The sequence below is a fragment of the Otolemur garnettii genome, unplaced genomic scaffold (genome assembly GCF_000181295.1).
Source record: "Otolemur garnettii isolate 467f Iridium unplaced genomic scaffold, OtoGar3 scaffold00031, whole genome shotgun sequence".
Lineage (NCBI taxonomy): Eukaryota > Metazoa > Chordata > Mammalia > Primates > Galagidae > Otolemur > Otolemur garnettii.
In genome coordinates, this window is record NW_003852426.1 from 13,659,798 (window position 1) to 13,675,691 (window position 15,894).

At 49.6% G+C, this 15,894-nt stretch overlaps 1 protein-coding gene across 1 annotated transcript in view; it reads left to right on the forward strand.

Moving 5' to 3' along the window:
- PTK7 (protein tyrosine kinase 7 (inactive)) overlaps positions 1-15,894 on the forward strand; it is a 73,817-nt gene that overhangs the window by 29,724 nt on the left and 28,199 nt on the right. The window contains exons 2-5 of the mRNA XM_012804809.2: positions 13,375-13,662; positions 14,116-14,218; positions 14,638-14,828; positions 14,915-15,065. Of these exons, the coding sequence (XP_012660263.2) occupies positions 13,375-13,662; positions 14,116-14,218; positions 14,638-14,828; positions 14,915-15,065 (733 nt within the window). The remainder of the gene's footprint in view (positions 1-13,374; positions 13,663-14,115; positions 14,219-14,637; positions 14,829-14,914; positions 15,066-15,894) is intronic.

Sequence of the window (15,894 nt, forward strand, 5' to 3'; positions counted from 1 at the left end):
CAGCCATCATTGTTGTTTGGTGGGCCCAGGCTGGGGATTCGAACCCGCCACCTTAGGTGTATGTGGCTGGCACCTTAGCCGCTTGAGCCACAGGCGCCGAGCCAAGGCATTTCATTCTTGAGGGGGAAGGGCTGCACAATAGAGAGCAGATGTTACTAGCATATTTTACATATGGGAAAACTAAGGCCTGAAGAACAGGATGACTTGCTGAGAACGAACTCTGGGATGGAAGTCTTTCTGTGTTTGTTAGCTGACACTCGTTTGGCATCAAAATCAAACTCTTGGAACTATTTAGGAACAGTATTGCCCTTAGACAGATTCAAACAAGGTGTTTTCTTTTTCCCCTTGAGAGGTCTGGTAAACTTTTCTGGGTATAGTCGAGTCCATCTGGCACTAGGCTGAGTGTGGGCCTGTCCTTGGGATTTCACGGTCTTGCGTTCAGGCCTGGCTCTTCCCGGACGCTGAGTATGTTGCCCTGGCTTAAGGAGCAGCAGACCTAAGTTCCCAAAGCAGCAGGATTGCTGGGTCAGGGGTTCTGGAAAAATTGGGTGGAAATTGCCCTGCTGTCTGTCATCTCACGGCTGGCCTAATGGCTCAGACCATTTGAGATGTCAGGAAGTAGAACAATATGGCACATTTATCTTGGTGAATAATGGATGAGCTTAGGGAAGAAGGTACTGTACTCTTCCTGGTGAATTATTTACCAGGAGCCTCTAATTTGAGGGCTCTCCATTATAAATGGTCTGAATCTGGTATATATAGAGTCCTCTCCCCTCCCATCTTGCTCCCTCCAGCCTCCTACCTAAGGACAAGTGGTAACCTTTTGTGTCTGGTGTTATCCTGGGGAGTCTTTAGGCCTGTGGCTAGGGACTGTCTTGAGAGTCCTGGAGGCTGCTGGGGAGGGTGGACGGGGCATGCCGGGCCTCCCTACTGGAGGGGGACAGACCTGCCGGGGTCAGCTGTGGTAACGTGGAGCTGCAGGGCTGTGTGCTTGCGTGTGTGCGTGTGTGTGCACGTGTGTCCTCTTTGTCTTTCTTCTCCTTTTCTCTCTGTGTCCCTATGCCTCATGTTGTTTAGTCTCTGTCTCTCAGTTTGACTCTGTCCTTGTCTCTCTACCTGGTGATTTCTTACCTCCTCCTCCTTTCAGGGTCTGGGGCTCACATTGTCTCTTTTTTTTTTTTTTTTTTGAGACAGAGTCTCACTCTGTGCTCTGGGTAGTGTGCTGTGGTGTCACCGTAGCTCACAGTAACCTCAAACTCTTGTTTTCAAGCGATTCTCCTGCCTCAGCCTCCTGAGTAGCAGGGACTACAGGCCACGCCACCATGCCGCGCTAGATTTTTCTATTTTTAGTAGAGATGGGGTCTTACTCTTGCTTAGGCTGGTCTCAAACTCTTGAACTCAAGTAATACACCCACCTTGGCCTCCCAAAAATGCAAGGATTATAGGCATGAGGCCCTCCCCACCCCCATCCCCGCACACGTTTCCTTCTCTCTTAGTTTGTCGTCTCCCTTTCTCTCTCTCTCCATCCTCCTCCACCCTCCTCCACCTTTCCCTGGCCTGGTCATCTCATCTTACTGTCTTCCCCTGTCTCTGTCTGCATGACTTTGGACGTCTGTAAGAGACATCTTCTGGAATGGAGGCACAGCCAGTTCCAGACTTAAGTGAAGCCAGATCTTGGTGCCTCGCAAACTCTGACTTAACGATCGACAGAGTAGGCCTGAAATAAACTTTAAGTCTTTGTCATTTTTTTGGCTATTTAGTTCAGTTATTGCATCAGCTACTCTTAAGAGCTCTTTCTTCTTTGGCCTTTTGTGTATGCTTTATGTTTTATGATGTTTTCCCTCAAAGTAGGTTTCCTTAGGCTTTAGACATCTGGTGATGAGTTGTAAGATTTTGGTGCTTTTAAAAATAACTTGTAAAGAGTTCCTGTCCTTTATTCATTGGTTTGTATTTTTTTTATCTGTTGTTATTGATTTGGAGATTGAAATACTCATACTCATTTTGCTATCTTTAGCACACTTTTTCTATTTTTTTTTTTTTTTTTTTTTGTAGAGTGCCATGGCATCACAGCTCACAGCAACCTCAAACTCTTGGGCTTAGGCAATTCTCTTGCCTCAGCCTCCCAAGTAGCTGGGACCACAAGTGCCCCAGCACAACAACCAGCTATTTTTTTTTTTTTTTTGTGGTTGTCTTTGTTGTTTTAGCTGGCCTGGGCTGGGTTCAAACCCACCAGCCTCATTGTATGTGGCCGGCGCTCTACCCACTGAGCTCTGGGCGCTGCCTCTTTTTTTTTTTTTTTTTTTTGCTTGAGACAGAGTCTCACTCTGTTGCCCTGGGTAGAGTACTGTGGCATCAGAGCTCACAGCAACCTCAAACTCATGGGCTTGAGCAATCCTCTTGACTCAGCCTCCAAAGTAGCTACGACTGCAAGCGTTCGCCATAATACTTGGTAGTTTTTCTATTTTTAGTAGAGACTGGGGTCTTGCTCTTGCTCAGGCTGGTCTGGAATTCCTGAGCTCAAGCAATCTACTCGCCTCTGCCTCCCAGAGTGCTGGGATTATAGGCGTGAGTCACTGCGCCCAGCCACCAGTATGCTTTCTCTAAACAGCTGATTTTTTAAAAAAATATAACTCTTTTTGGTTATTTTCCTTAAAAATAACAGAAACAATAATGCAGTTAAGAGAGTAAATAAAAAAATAAAATTAGTTTTTGCTGATTAGAGAGTTTATGTTTTAAGTAGTAAAATGGAGTTATAAGGATCCTGGAAGCATCTGAGAAAATCTGATAGTTTGCCTCTAATTGAGCAGCTGGCCTGCCTTCCACTACTTCCTCCTCTGTCCATCTAACCCAGGCTGCTGACTGCCCCCCACCCCCACCCCCCAGGGTTCACTTAACAACACTGGGTGGGACTCTATTACTTCAAGTAATACTTGAGCAGTAATCATGGCTGCAGTGATCTACTACAAGGTATCTTTTCCTCCTCTCCTGTGCATTGTTGTAGTCAACATTTTCCCAGCTACGATGGTAGCAGAGATGGCTCTCTGGTGACCTCAGGAGTGGATCTGTCTTCTGAAGGAAGTGGTGGGCACCATGTAAAATCTTGCCCCCATGCCCTTTCCCCTTCACCCTGGGTCCAGGAGTGCAGTATTCCTGCCTCTTCAAACCTGTGGCTCTTCCAAGCACTGTCCTGCCTCTTCCCTCATTCTGGAGTCTTCTCTTTGTGTCTCAGGTTAGGCCTAAAGTCCTGCCTTAAAGACCTGGATAGAGCAGCCCTTTCTAAGCCCCCTCTCTGGAGAGAAAGCAGGTTTTCAGAAACAGCTGTTGGTAGAACAGGTGGAGAAGCTGTGCCACAGGAAGGCTGGGGGAGGGGCCTTTGAGAGAAGGTCTGAGGCTCTGACTCCTGAGCCCTGTCTTGTGAGGAGGGGACAGCCAGGCTCTTGCACATGTGCTAAACAGTGCTGCATGTCCTGGAGTGTGTGGCAAATGCAGCCTGCTGCTGCAGGCCCTGCGTGGCTTGTGCTTTCCACATCACAACATAGCAAAGTGATTTCCTCACATTCCCCTCTCTTGTCTGCTCCGGGAAGTGGTTTGCAGAGCACTTCTAAGTAGAAAAGTATGTGACTTATTTTCTCTTATCCCTTTGAAACTAGCTGAGGTCCAGCCTCTAGTGACTTTTTGGGCTTAGAGAGAGGAAGAAGGTGAACAGGAGAAGCTGGGTGTGTGTGATGAAGCTCTGAGGACACCCAGAGGAGTGAGAAAGAGATGGGGGGGGTGAAGTAGTGGAGGCCAGGGCAGGGTTTTGGGGGGCATGCAGAGAGGACAATATAGACTTAAAGACTAATTTTCAAACTATGGGTAGCTCTGTTTATCCACTTACTCATTCCCCACCAAACCCAACAGTGGATTCATCTATTAGGGAGACTAGCAGGATGTAGGAGGAGCCTCAAAACATGGCACTGAGTGGAAAGAAGTGTGAAGTGAGGTGAGATATATTGCAAGATCATTCACATGAGTGAAAAATACCTGCAATCAAAAAAAAAAAAAATACCTGCAGTCACATTTTGCAAGAGCACGTACAAACAAAAGGATTTACATTAAAGACAATAGAATGGTTGTGGGAGGATGTGGAAAAAAGGGAATTAGTGAATAAAATGAAAAGCAGCCAGCATGGCATCAGAGAAAGAACGTAGACTTGTAGCCAGACAGATTGGGGCAATTCCTGGCCCTGCCATTTACTAGGCTACCTTGACTCCAGTTTCCTTTTGTCTATAAAATGAGGCTGTATTGAGCGTTCTTTAGATTGGAAATGTGTCCGTGCTTTGGGCCCAGCAAGGAGTGGGTGGTCAGACAGCTAGGGAGTGTCTGATGGAGACATTCTTTTTTTTTTTTTTTTTTTGAGACAGAGTCTCAATCTGTTGCCCTTGGTAGAGTGCTGTTGCATCACAGCTCACAGCAACCTCAAACTCTTGGGATTAAGAGGTTCTCTTGGCTCGGTGCCTGTGGCTCAAGTGGCTAAGGTGCCAGCCACATACACCTAAAGTGGCGGGTTCGAATCCAGTCTGCCAAACAACAATGAAGGCTGCAACCAAAAAATAGCCAGGCGTTGTGGCGGGCGCCTGTGGTCCCAGCTACTTGGGAGGCAGAGGCAGGAGACTCGCTTGAGCCCAGGAGGTGGAGGTTGCTGTGAGCTGTGATGCCATGGCACTCTACCCAGGTGGATAGCTTGAGGCTCTGTCTCAAAAAAAAAAAAAAAAAAAAGAGATTCTCTTACCTCAGCCTTCAAAGTAGCTGGGACTACAGGTGCCCACCACACTGCCCATCTATTTTTTTGTTGTGGTTGTCATTGTTTTAGCTGGCCCGGGCTGGGTTCAAACCCAACAGCCTTGGTGTATATGGCTGGTGCCATAACCACTGTGGTATGGGCACTGAGCCCTGATGGAGCTTTCTTGAGAGTAGAGCTGTTCCACTACCTACACTAGTCAATACAGTGGCCACCAGCCATGTGTGGCTCCTGACCACTTGAAATATGGCTAGTGCAACTGGAGAAATGAATTTTCATTTAAATTAAATTAAATTTAAATATCCTCATGTGGCTAGTAGCTACCACATTGGACAGAGTAGGTTTAGGGACATTTTAATTTCTTTAAAAGCCAGGAAGGACCTTCCTCTTTGAGTGGAATTGAGGCCACTCCATGCCCCCTCCCTGCCTCCCAGTGTTCAGCAGTGTTGGGGTATAGGTAGGGTAAAGGGCAAGGAGTCAGGTCCTCTCTGCCACAGGGAATTTGGGCATGGCCACTGATTATAGATCTATGGGCTGTGCTCATCTGCCTGGATTATTAGCCTGCCAGGTGGGAGGCAATGATGGGTACAAACAGCTGATAAAATGGAGGATCATAGAGTTATCTGAGGCTGTCTTGAAAATGAATCATCAGACTAAGGCGAGGTCCAATGGTACTTGGCCTGTCATTTCATTTGCCCACTGCCTCTGCGGGAGGGAAATTGAGAAGCTGACTCCCAGGTTCCACCACAGCAGTTTTTTTCATGGATTCTGAAAGATCTTGAACTCAGAGACCCTCACTATTGCACCTGAGAGTCAGAGACCTGGCAGCACCCTAGCTTTGGGCCCCTCCAGTGAGTGGCTTTAGAGCCTGCAGCAAGTCCCTTTCCATCCTGAGTAATGAGGAGGTGGGCTCCTTGTTTTCTGTGGGTCCCTAAGAGCACTGGCAGATCACCACTGAGGTTTTTGTGGGGCTGTGGCTCAATTCCCAGTTTTCCAGTCTAGCAGTCCTGTCACCTTCCCTGGCATGCATATTATGTCTTAAGGCTTCTCGCTGACTTCCTCAGGAGACAGCTTGGTGCTGTCTCTCTCTGTTGTTTGAGCTGAGAATGAATCTGTTCCCAGGCCTGGAGGGTGTGGAGAACTCATGGCTCTTCCTGGCAGATCTGTTCTGGGCCCCCTTCCCAGTATTCATCCCTATAAGGTGTTGCTTTAGTCCAAAGAGATTTTAATTCTGAGGTCCACGGTTCCCTAGAACTTCTAGCGGTTTTTAACTTCTCAGAAAAATAGCCAGACTTGTATGTATCTATACTTAAAACAAAATTTTAGGCCAGGTACAGTGGCTCACGCCTATAATCCTAACACTCTGGGAGGCCAAGTTGGGTGGATTGCCTGAGCAAAAAAGTAAGACCCCATCTTTACTAAAAATAGGAAAACTACCTGGACATTGTGACAGGCGCCTATAGTCCCAGCTACTTGGGAGGCTGAGGCAAGAGGGTCACCAAGCCCAAGACTTTGAGGTTGCTGTGAGAATAGGACCCCACAGCACTCTACCCAGGGCAACAGAGTGAGACTTTGTCTTAAACAAAACCCCCCCCAAAAAACAATAGACCAGGCAGGGTGTCTCAAATCCTAGTACTCTGGGAGGCTGAGGTGGGTGGATTGAGCTTAAGAGTTTGAGACCAGCCTGAGCAAGAGTGAGACCCCCATCTCTAAAAAAAATAGCTGGGTGTTGTGGTGGGCACCTGTAGTCCCAGCTACTTGGGAGGCTGAGGCAAGAGGATCACTTGAGCCCAAGGGTTTGAGATTGCTGTGAACTATGATATCGCAGCACTTTACTGAGGGTGACAGAGTGAGACTCTGTCTCAAAACAATAACAACAACAACATCAACAACAAAAAACCCTTAAAATTTTGTTTAATTATTATAAGGGCCTGTGGACTGAGAAAGAATCAATAAATCAGTTTTAAGGCTGGCATTTTCCAGATGAGGAAAACAGACCAAGAGGTTGACCAAGATAGATAAAGGTAGATATAGGACAAGGTTTCATATCAGATAGACACTTGAGTGACTTCATTCCTGTACACATACTCAAGGGATATTGACTATGTGGCCCAGGCACTAGGCATTGAAGTATCATGCTAGGCAAATGTTTGCCTTCCCCTTGAGCTTACAGTCTAGTTTGGGGGATAAAGCCCTCATTTGGAGGCAGGAGTACCCGGGTGTTGAAGGCAGTTAGTGAACTTTCAGTGCAAGCATGTGGCCAAGGCAACAGGGGAATTAGATGGCAGAAGTAGATCTCCTGGGGCAGCTGCATAGGGCTAAGTTGGGAATGGAAGTGGCTCATCAGAAAGATGCTCAATCCTTGTTTGTAGCGCCAGCTGCCTCAAACCCCACACACCTGCTGTTAGAAGGTCATTCTTAATCCCTCAAGGGCCTGGTACTACATTTGCCAAATAGGTGCTGAGGGCTGGCTGTGGGGCCAGGGGGTTCTGGGAAGCCCTCTGTGTCTGTAACTGCCTCTGAGGTTCATTGCATCTAATCCAGTGTTAGGTTTTACTGACTACCCTACTTGCTAGTGGATATATCAGAACTAGAATCCAAGTTCCTTTCCTTGCCCTGTGTTCTTTCATCTGGTGACACCACCTCACTCCAGCTGGGTATTATATTCATTGCTCTTTCTTTGGAGATACCACAGCCATTTTTAAGGGTCACTGAGGGTGAGAGGCATGTACTGGACAGAACCCTTCCAGCAATAGTAGAAGACAGGCAGGTTCTATAGGCTGATGGTGTGGCCTCTGACCGGGGAACACCTTAGCCCACATCTCCAGCTGGTGTTTTTGTCACTCCAAGCTTGGATACCACATAATTGTGGACCTATGGCCCTAACTCCTGCTGTTTATAAGTTGATCTGCCCCTTCTATTCCTCCAAGGAGTGGGCTAGGTAGTTCTGAGTTGTGATTTTTGCCTAAGGTGAAAGAGCAGGCCTGCTAGGCTGTTTCTTTGGTGAAGTGGTTCTGTTTCTTCTTTAGGGATCTGGGAACCTCTCCAGGTATTGACAGTTAAATCCCAGGACTGAGAAACTCAGCAAGGTTCTTGGCACTGTCCTGCTAAGAGGAAGGGCTGGGATGGACTTAAGGAGGGCTGCAGGTTCCTGTGGGTGAACATGGGGTCTTTGTAGACCCTGGGAAGACAGAAGGGGGTCGGAATTTTGTGCTCTACAGCTTGCTGGATCTTGTTGTCCACTGTGGTCCCCATTCAGTGACCTTGAGCAATCCGAGTTGCTTGTGCTAAAACCATGTATAGAGTACTGGTGGTAGTTAAGAGGGGCATTCCAAACCCCAGATTCACAAATAACCCTGAAGCATTTTGTGTTTCTGCCAACTTGGGTGAACTGGGAGATGACTAGCCTTACTGTTCATCCAAGTGACTTATTTCTGCAGCAACTGAGCCATGGGCCTTTGGAGTGGCTCAAGTGGTTGAAAGTGTTCCAGTTGAATTCTGGAGGGCTGAGGGCCTGCAGCACAGTGTTCTGGCCCCCCAGGGAGAGGGACAGGGGTGGTGGGGGTGCAGTGGCTGGGGAGGGCACCATGGAACCTTTTATTTGCTGACCCTACACGATGGGGGCTTGTGAGGAGGCCTGTCCTCTGTGGGTCAAAGAGCCTGGGGGCTACTCCTTACATGGAGCATTTGTACTTCTCAGGTTGAGAGGTGCTTCTCTTGTTCCCCCTGGTGCTGTTTTCCCAGACTGGGGAGTTAGCAAACCTCTCCCTCGGGCATCTGTGTGTGCTCTGACAGGAACCACTTTGGTCTGAGCTCTGGGGCCCACCTGGGATTCAGGATGTTCCCTACAGGGACCCAGGCTGTGGAGCCAGTGACTTGAGTCTTCAGTGTTGTTCTGGTGTGGAAGAGTCAACCATGTATGTATGGCTGGTTGACTTTGCCACTCACACAATCAAACACCACCATGCAAAATCCACGTCTCTTTCTGGAATACACTCTTGGAGGACTTTTGGGCCAATAGCATCAAGTTCCTCGCTCAACCAGGGTCTTGGTATCTCAGCTTAGTCCTGAGGCATCTGTCAGAAGGATGGGATTTTCTATAATAAGAGGGAGAGGTTGATAGAATTAACCAGTAGTGTTTTTCACAGGTTCTGGGGCCTTAGAGGTCCTGGAGGTGTTTTTCCTAGACTAGCAGAACTAGTCCCTGAGACATGGTAGTTGAGTGGCTCAGATGAATGGGGGTGGGGATTAGGGCTGAAGCAGCTGAAATTACTTAGAGTGGGAACACTTAGGAGAAACTTCCTGCTGCTCTCTGCTCTCTGTAACAATTGTGTTTATACTTATGTATGTACACACAGGCACACATATACAGGCATGGTTCAGCTGGGCGTGGAGCCCAGAGAGCAGCAAGGAGGGTGGGCACCAGACCAGATGCTTGCAGGGGGTGGTGGGTGGAGGGTGTGCAGGAGTTGGGCCGCTGCCTATTTGGCCTTTTCTCTAGGGGCTGAGGCTGGAGACACAGGCAGAGTGAGTGTCTGCATATAGATGGCTGTGAGGGAGCCAGGGAAATGGCTTGAGAAATGTCCTTATTGGGCATTGGCAGTTCTGGTTTTGTTGGGGTCTGCACCTGGTGTGGGCAGATGGCTCTGCCTGCCTGTTGTTGCTGAGAAGGCCCATTGTGCCCAGCGGGGCAGGCTCCTACCTGGGGAGCAGCACCTCTGCTTTGTGCTGTGTGCAGACTTTGCCCTCACATAGCCTGGGTGGTAGGGCTGGTGTTCCCATTTCATGGGCAGGAGAAGGGAGCATAGAGGCTGCACTAAGGTGGCATCACTAGGCAGCAGTAGGGGCAAAGCCACTGTATGGAATGGTCTGCTTGGGGGCACATGGCCATGTGTCTCCCTGAGCCTGCAGGTGCAGTGGGAGTGATGCATGGTGTAGTTGGGCTGTGAGAAGGGGGCAGCCTGGAGAAGCCCAGGATCAATGTGCCTGCCACAGAGAAGGGCCTTTCCAGATCACAGCCCTGGGGGCATCCTCAGGTCAGGGAGAAGGAACAGGAAATGTGCAGGTGACTGTACCACCTTCATCCCCACAAGCTTTCCTTTTGTGTCATTTGTCCTTCATTTCTTATTGGTATCAGCAAAGCTTCTGATAAAGCTGAAGCAGAAAGTCCCTCATCTGCCAGCCTCTCCTTTCTTAGAGTCTGATGTTTCTTTCTCTGCCCCTAAATCTTCTGCCCTTTTTTTCCCTCGACCCCAAACAACAAACCAGCATCTCTTCCCGCAGTCTATACAAGAGGCCAGACTGGGCACTCCGCAGGCTGTCTTCTGAGCAAACATGGCCGGGTGAGGAGCCTCATGGCCCAGGGCTTGGAGCAGGCCTGGTAGCTGCTCTCCCTGCCTTTGGAAACATCTAAAGTTCGCCCCAGCCAAGCACTAACTAGGACCTGCTGTGAGCTGACGTCAGGACAGAGGCCCCAGTGGGGTTGGCTTTGATGTTTCCCAGGCCCTGTCATGGGGGTGCAGGGGGCTCTGAGTGGCAGTCTGGGAATGCAACATCTCTCACCACAGCTATGGAGCAGCCCAGCCCCAGCCCCAGGAGGGATGCTGGAGACTGAGGTGGGGATGATGTGGGGTCCCTCTAAGTCAGGTTGTCCCTTCTCCCAGCTCCAGTTTCTATGGCAGGTGGTCTCTGGTTCCTGCCACTCCAGGGCCCCTTTTCCTCCATCCCACCCACCACTTGATTATTCCCTTCAGACTTCTCTGCCATGGTGGGTTCCTCCCCTGTCCAGGGTTTGGGAGTGGGCCTGGGTCTTGGCAAGCGGGAAGCTTTCTAATCTTCTTAGAATTTGAGTCTTTGAGCAAGAAAGGTAATCATGAGAATGACAGTGGTTGCCATTTACTGAAGGCAGACTCCTTCCAAAGCACTGCACATATTACCATGTTTACATGCCTGACAACCTCCTGAGAGGCAGAGGGAGCTGAAGTGCTCACAGTCTGCAGTACTGGCCCAAGGTCAGACACAGTGAGTGTGAAGAGCAGAATTGGAACCAACCAGCCTAATTCTAACCCCTTAGCTACTTCTCTGCACGGGCAACACTTTTGGCTCCCCACCATGTCTGCAGAAGCTGAGTGAGGAAGTGGGAGTTCACCCACACTCTGAGAGCAAGTGGTCTTTGGTCTTTGACAAGCATCCTGAAATTCTGGGTTGAGATTTCCTAGATTTTGGTAAGTCACATATGCAGAGGTTCTATAGAGTTTCAGTTTGGAGCTGCCCATTTGTATCATGAAAGGTGTTTGGGAAGTATCTCATAATATGCCAGTTCTTGTTTTCTCCTTTCCTTTCCTTTCTTTTTTCTTTCTTTTTTTTTTTTTTTTTTTTGACAGAGTTTTACTGTATCACCTAGGCCAAAGTACAGTGGCATCATCATTGTTCACTGTAACCTCAAACTCTTTGGCTCAAGAACTCCTCTTGCCCTAACCTCCTGAGTGACGGACTATATCATGCACCATCACTCCTGATTGATTTTTCTAGTTTTTGTAGAGATGGGGTCTCCATCTTGCCCAGGCTGGTCTCAAATTCCTGGCCTCAAGCAGTCCTCCTACCTTTGTGTCCAGAGTGCTAGGATTACAGGCGTGAACCACCTTGCCTGACCCCATACACCTGTTCTTGTTTCATACTTACAGGGTTTCATCAGTTTAGCCAGTGTTTGCCGTGTACCCTTATATGCTTGGCATTGTCTGCAAGAGGTGTGTCTACCTCATTATCTGGCTGTGGTTGTGGGGAATGACTGCTGTTGTAGGATTAGATACTTCCAAGGTTGTTTCTGAGTCCCTTGATGGGGCTAGGAAGAGTATGGAGTTGGCTTCTTTGGGTCATGGTCCTGGCTCAGCCACAAATGAATTACCTGATCTTGGGTAAATCCTTTCATATGCCTGGACCTGGGTTTCCCTATCTACACCATAAAGCCCAACAGGGGTGGGGCCAGGGCCACACTCTGTTGTAGCATTTGGAAATGTGTAGGGGTGTGTTTGGATTGTCATAGTGGCCTGGGGTGCTCAGCAATGCCTGGAAGGCAAGTTTGTTAACTCCAGTGGTGGGTGGGATAGCCCAGCATAATGGAAACTTGTCCCACCCAGAGAACCAACAGTGCCCCATTAAGAAGTATTAGGTGTGTATGTGTGGGGGGGTGTTGCTGTATTGTTTTATGTCAGGAGATGCAGGCTGGAGCCTCAGAGAATGTTGAGAGGTGGACTAATACCATGGTAGCCCCTCACCTGGACCCAGCCCTGGGAGATCACAGACTTATCTTGCCACTGAGTTATGATCAGACCAACTCTCATGCCCTAAAGAACTGAACCCCACCTCTAGGGACTTGGAAGGGTGCTCTTTGGGTCAATATTAATCTCCATTTGGGAGGGAACAGAGAGAACCCTGTTAGTTTCTTCCTTTCTGTCCTTGCTTGGCTCAGTTTGGCCAGCGGCAGACTCTGCTTCTTTATGTAGCAGTCCCAGATGGCCTGTTTCTTTCAGGGCAGGCAGAGGTGTCCTATTCTGTGCTCAAGGCCCAGTGGCTCCATGGCACCCACCTGGCCGAGAACAAAGCCCAGTGTGTTATTCCTGATGCTGTTGAAACAATGCCACCCACCTGCCTGGCCCTGCCCTCCACCTCCATAACCCATCTGCTGCACAGCACAGGCTGCTTACTCTTCCCTTTGTTCCCACTGGCTGTGGTTCCACCTTTGGTTGCAGGGACCTCTCTGTCCATGGGTGTCCCCCTGGCCCTGGCTGAATTGTAGCAATGCAGGAGGGGAAAGGGCTTGAGTTAAAATCCTGGAATTGCTTGGCTCATCTCTCAACTGAGTACAGGGAAGTTGGCCTTAGCCATAGATGGATTCTTAGGGATAGAAGGGAGGACATAGAAGTGGTCCTGACATGTCTTTGACAATAGCCCAGGTTTCTAGAGAATATTGGCTTCTCCATTGATGAATGGATTCTTCAAAAGGAGACCCCCAAGAATATTGGGCTACAGAGCATCTGAGAGTAGGATTCAAAGCTTCCCTGACCTGTGGGGACCCTCAGAGAGTGTGTGAATAGGAGTTATCTTCCCACCGTGCTCTTAGAGTCATGGTTTAACTTTGTTCAACCTCCTGGTTCTGGGTGGTAGGGAGAGTTACCTGCAGTGTCATCTGGCATTAAGACCTGGTCTTAATGGTGGTCTGGCCTGCAGGTCTAGGCTCTTTTCCTGTACAGTCAATCGGCCTGTAGTCCTCAGGGATCCCTTCTTCCTCTGTGCTGTAGAGGCACTGACTACCCACACCATTCATTTGACATTTACATGACCATAACTATGTCCTCTATAATTGTTCCCTGTGCCCCTCCCGACTTGAGACCTCTTGAGGATAGGGTTCTGTGTCTTTGTATCCTAGAGTTTACCCCACATAGTTCCTCAGTGAGCTCTTAGCAATTATGGTATCATGATTCTTCACACTTGAAATTATTATCTTCCTCTATGCATAGCCCCTTTCTTCCTCTTGGCCTGTGTTAGGACAGAGGGTACAGTTCTTAACCCTGCCTCTCCCATGTCCCCATCTACAGGTGCCCAGGCAGCCATTGTCTTCATCAAGGAGCCGTCCTCCCAGGATGCACTGCAGGGGCGCCGGGCGCTGCTCCGCTGTGAAGTTGAAGCCCCAGGCCCAGTGACTGTGTACTGGCTGCTTGATGGGGCCCCTGTCCAGGACACTGAGCGGCGTTTCGCCCAGGGCAGCAGCCTGAGCTTTGCAGCTGTGGACCGGCTGCAGGACTCTGGCAACTTCCAGTGCGTGGCTCAGGATGACATCACTGGAGAGGAAGCCCGCAGTGCCAACGCGTCCTTCAACATCAAATGTGAGAGCTAGAGGGTTGTGCCCAGTTCCCCTGTTAAACTTCTGAACCCTGGAGGACCCCTCCTTTACCTCAGCTTCTTCCATTTTCAGTTAAATGGAGCAGGCAGAATGTAGTCATCAGCTCTTTCTTCTTGTGTTGATAAGAGGAAGTTAAGTTTCATTTTTTTCAAAAAATATTTTTCTTTCAAGTTTTGGGCCCATTTATCTGCCAGATGCTTTCACAAATGGAAAGGGCAGTCAAGCCTTAGGCCAAGTGTCAGGCTCAGCCTGCCAGGGAGTGGGTGTGCAGTCAATATCTGCTATCTATAGCCCCAGTCTCAGCTTCATGGGGCTTCCCTATGTCTGTTGGCTCCAGAGCCTCAAGGTTCCATGGTTCCTGCTTGTCCTCCTTTCCCTCTGCCTTCCTGCCCCTGCTCTGCTCTGCCCCTCACTGCAACCGTGGCCTCTGCTGTAGGGATTGAGGCAGGTCCTGTGGTCCTGAAGCATCCAGCCTCAGAAGCTGAGATCCAGCCACAGACACAGGTCACCCTTCGTTGTCACATTGATGGACACCCTCGGTAAGGAGCCAAGGGGGGGTGGGGAGGGAAGGGTTATTTTAAGTAGGTAGGGACTTCTCCCCAAATCTTAGGTTCTGTGCTGGTGTGCCTTGCTTCATCCTGTGACCATTCCCTCCACCACCATCACAGTGCTCTTCACTCCTGTCCAGAAGCTTCCCACATCAGCCCACTACCTGAGGAGGGCCCACATTGTGTGTGGAGTGATCAATCCCTAAATTCTGGGAAGCAAGAGATCTAGAATCTCAATCTGATTCTGCTCTGAATTGTTGTGTCCCCTTACGCATGCCACTTCCCCTCCTCAGGCCTCAGTTTCTCCATTTGTAAACTAAAGGGTCTAGCCTTGGCCCTCTGATTGCATAACCTCTCCACTGCCCATTGAGTACCCGTCCCCTCTGGTGCTGACTCTCTCTGCCCCACAGGCCTGCCTACCAGTGGTTCCGGGATGGGAGCCCCCTCTCTGATGGTCAGAGCAACCACACAGTCAGCAGCAAGGAGCGGAACCTGACTCTCCGGCCAGCTGGCCCCGAGCATAGTGGCCTCTACTCTTGCTGTGCCTACAATGCCTTTGGCCAGGCCTGCAGCAGCCAGAACTTCACCTTGAGTATTGCTGGTGAGCCTGAGGTGGGACTGCAGGAGGTGGGAGTGGGGGGCTCATCATCCTGCCTATTCACTCCCCCATACTTTCCCCTGGCCCAGATGAAAGCTTTGCCAGGGTGGTGCTGGCACCTCAGGATGTGGTGGTGGCAAGGAACGAGGAGGCCATGTTCCATTGCCAGTTCTCAGCCCAGCCACCCCCGAGCCTGCAGTGGGTCTTTGAGGATGAGACTCCCATCACTAACCGCAGCCGGTAAGGTATCTGACTGGGAGCATCCAGTACAGCAGTGTAGGTTGTGTACTGTGTTCTCTGAAAGGGAATATGTCATAGATTTCTACATGTATTACTTCAGATTTCCAGCAGATGGCAGTAGAATATTTCACACAGACTGTTAACAATTGTCTAACAAAGGGGAGAGTCCCTGGGAAGGGCATCTTTTCCCAATTTGCACAAAGGCAGTCTGAGCTAGTGATGGCTTTACTTCTCTACCCGCTCTTGCCTATGTGCATCTTCTGGGTTGATTGGGGCATAGAACCAGGGGTGGGAGGGACACAGGGGACCTAGTTGGTTATAGTCTAGATAGCAAGATCCAGGATGGCAAAAGCACCTTACACACACACACATTTTTAGAGGAACCAAACACCTCCAGAAGGTGCTAGGAGGTTCCAGCCACTCTGGCTCTAGGAGGGCAGAGAGTACCTTTGTGATGTCAGGCATGACCATGGTTCTTGGGGGTGTGGCTCTTAGGCTAGAGGCTTGATCCCTCCTGGCTCCAACCCTGAGGACATCATCATTAGTTCATCTGGTATGGCCCAGAGGCATCTGAGCCCTAGAGCTGGGTGCCTTAGCAGCTTGGCCTTGTGCAAAGGTAGCCCCTCTGTCTCAATGGTTGTACACTGCTGATTATTCCCTCTCACTGCTGTTTGCCTCACTGCTCCCAAAGCTGAGCCTTTTGGCTTGGCACCTGTGGCTCAAGTGGCTAAGGCACCAGCCATGTACACCCAAGGTGGCGGGTTTGAATCCAGCCCGGGCCCGCCAAACAACAATGACGGCTGCAACCAAAAAATAGCCGGGCGTTGTG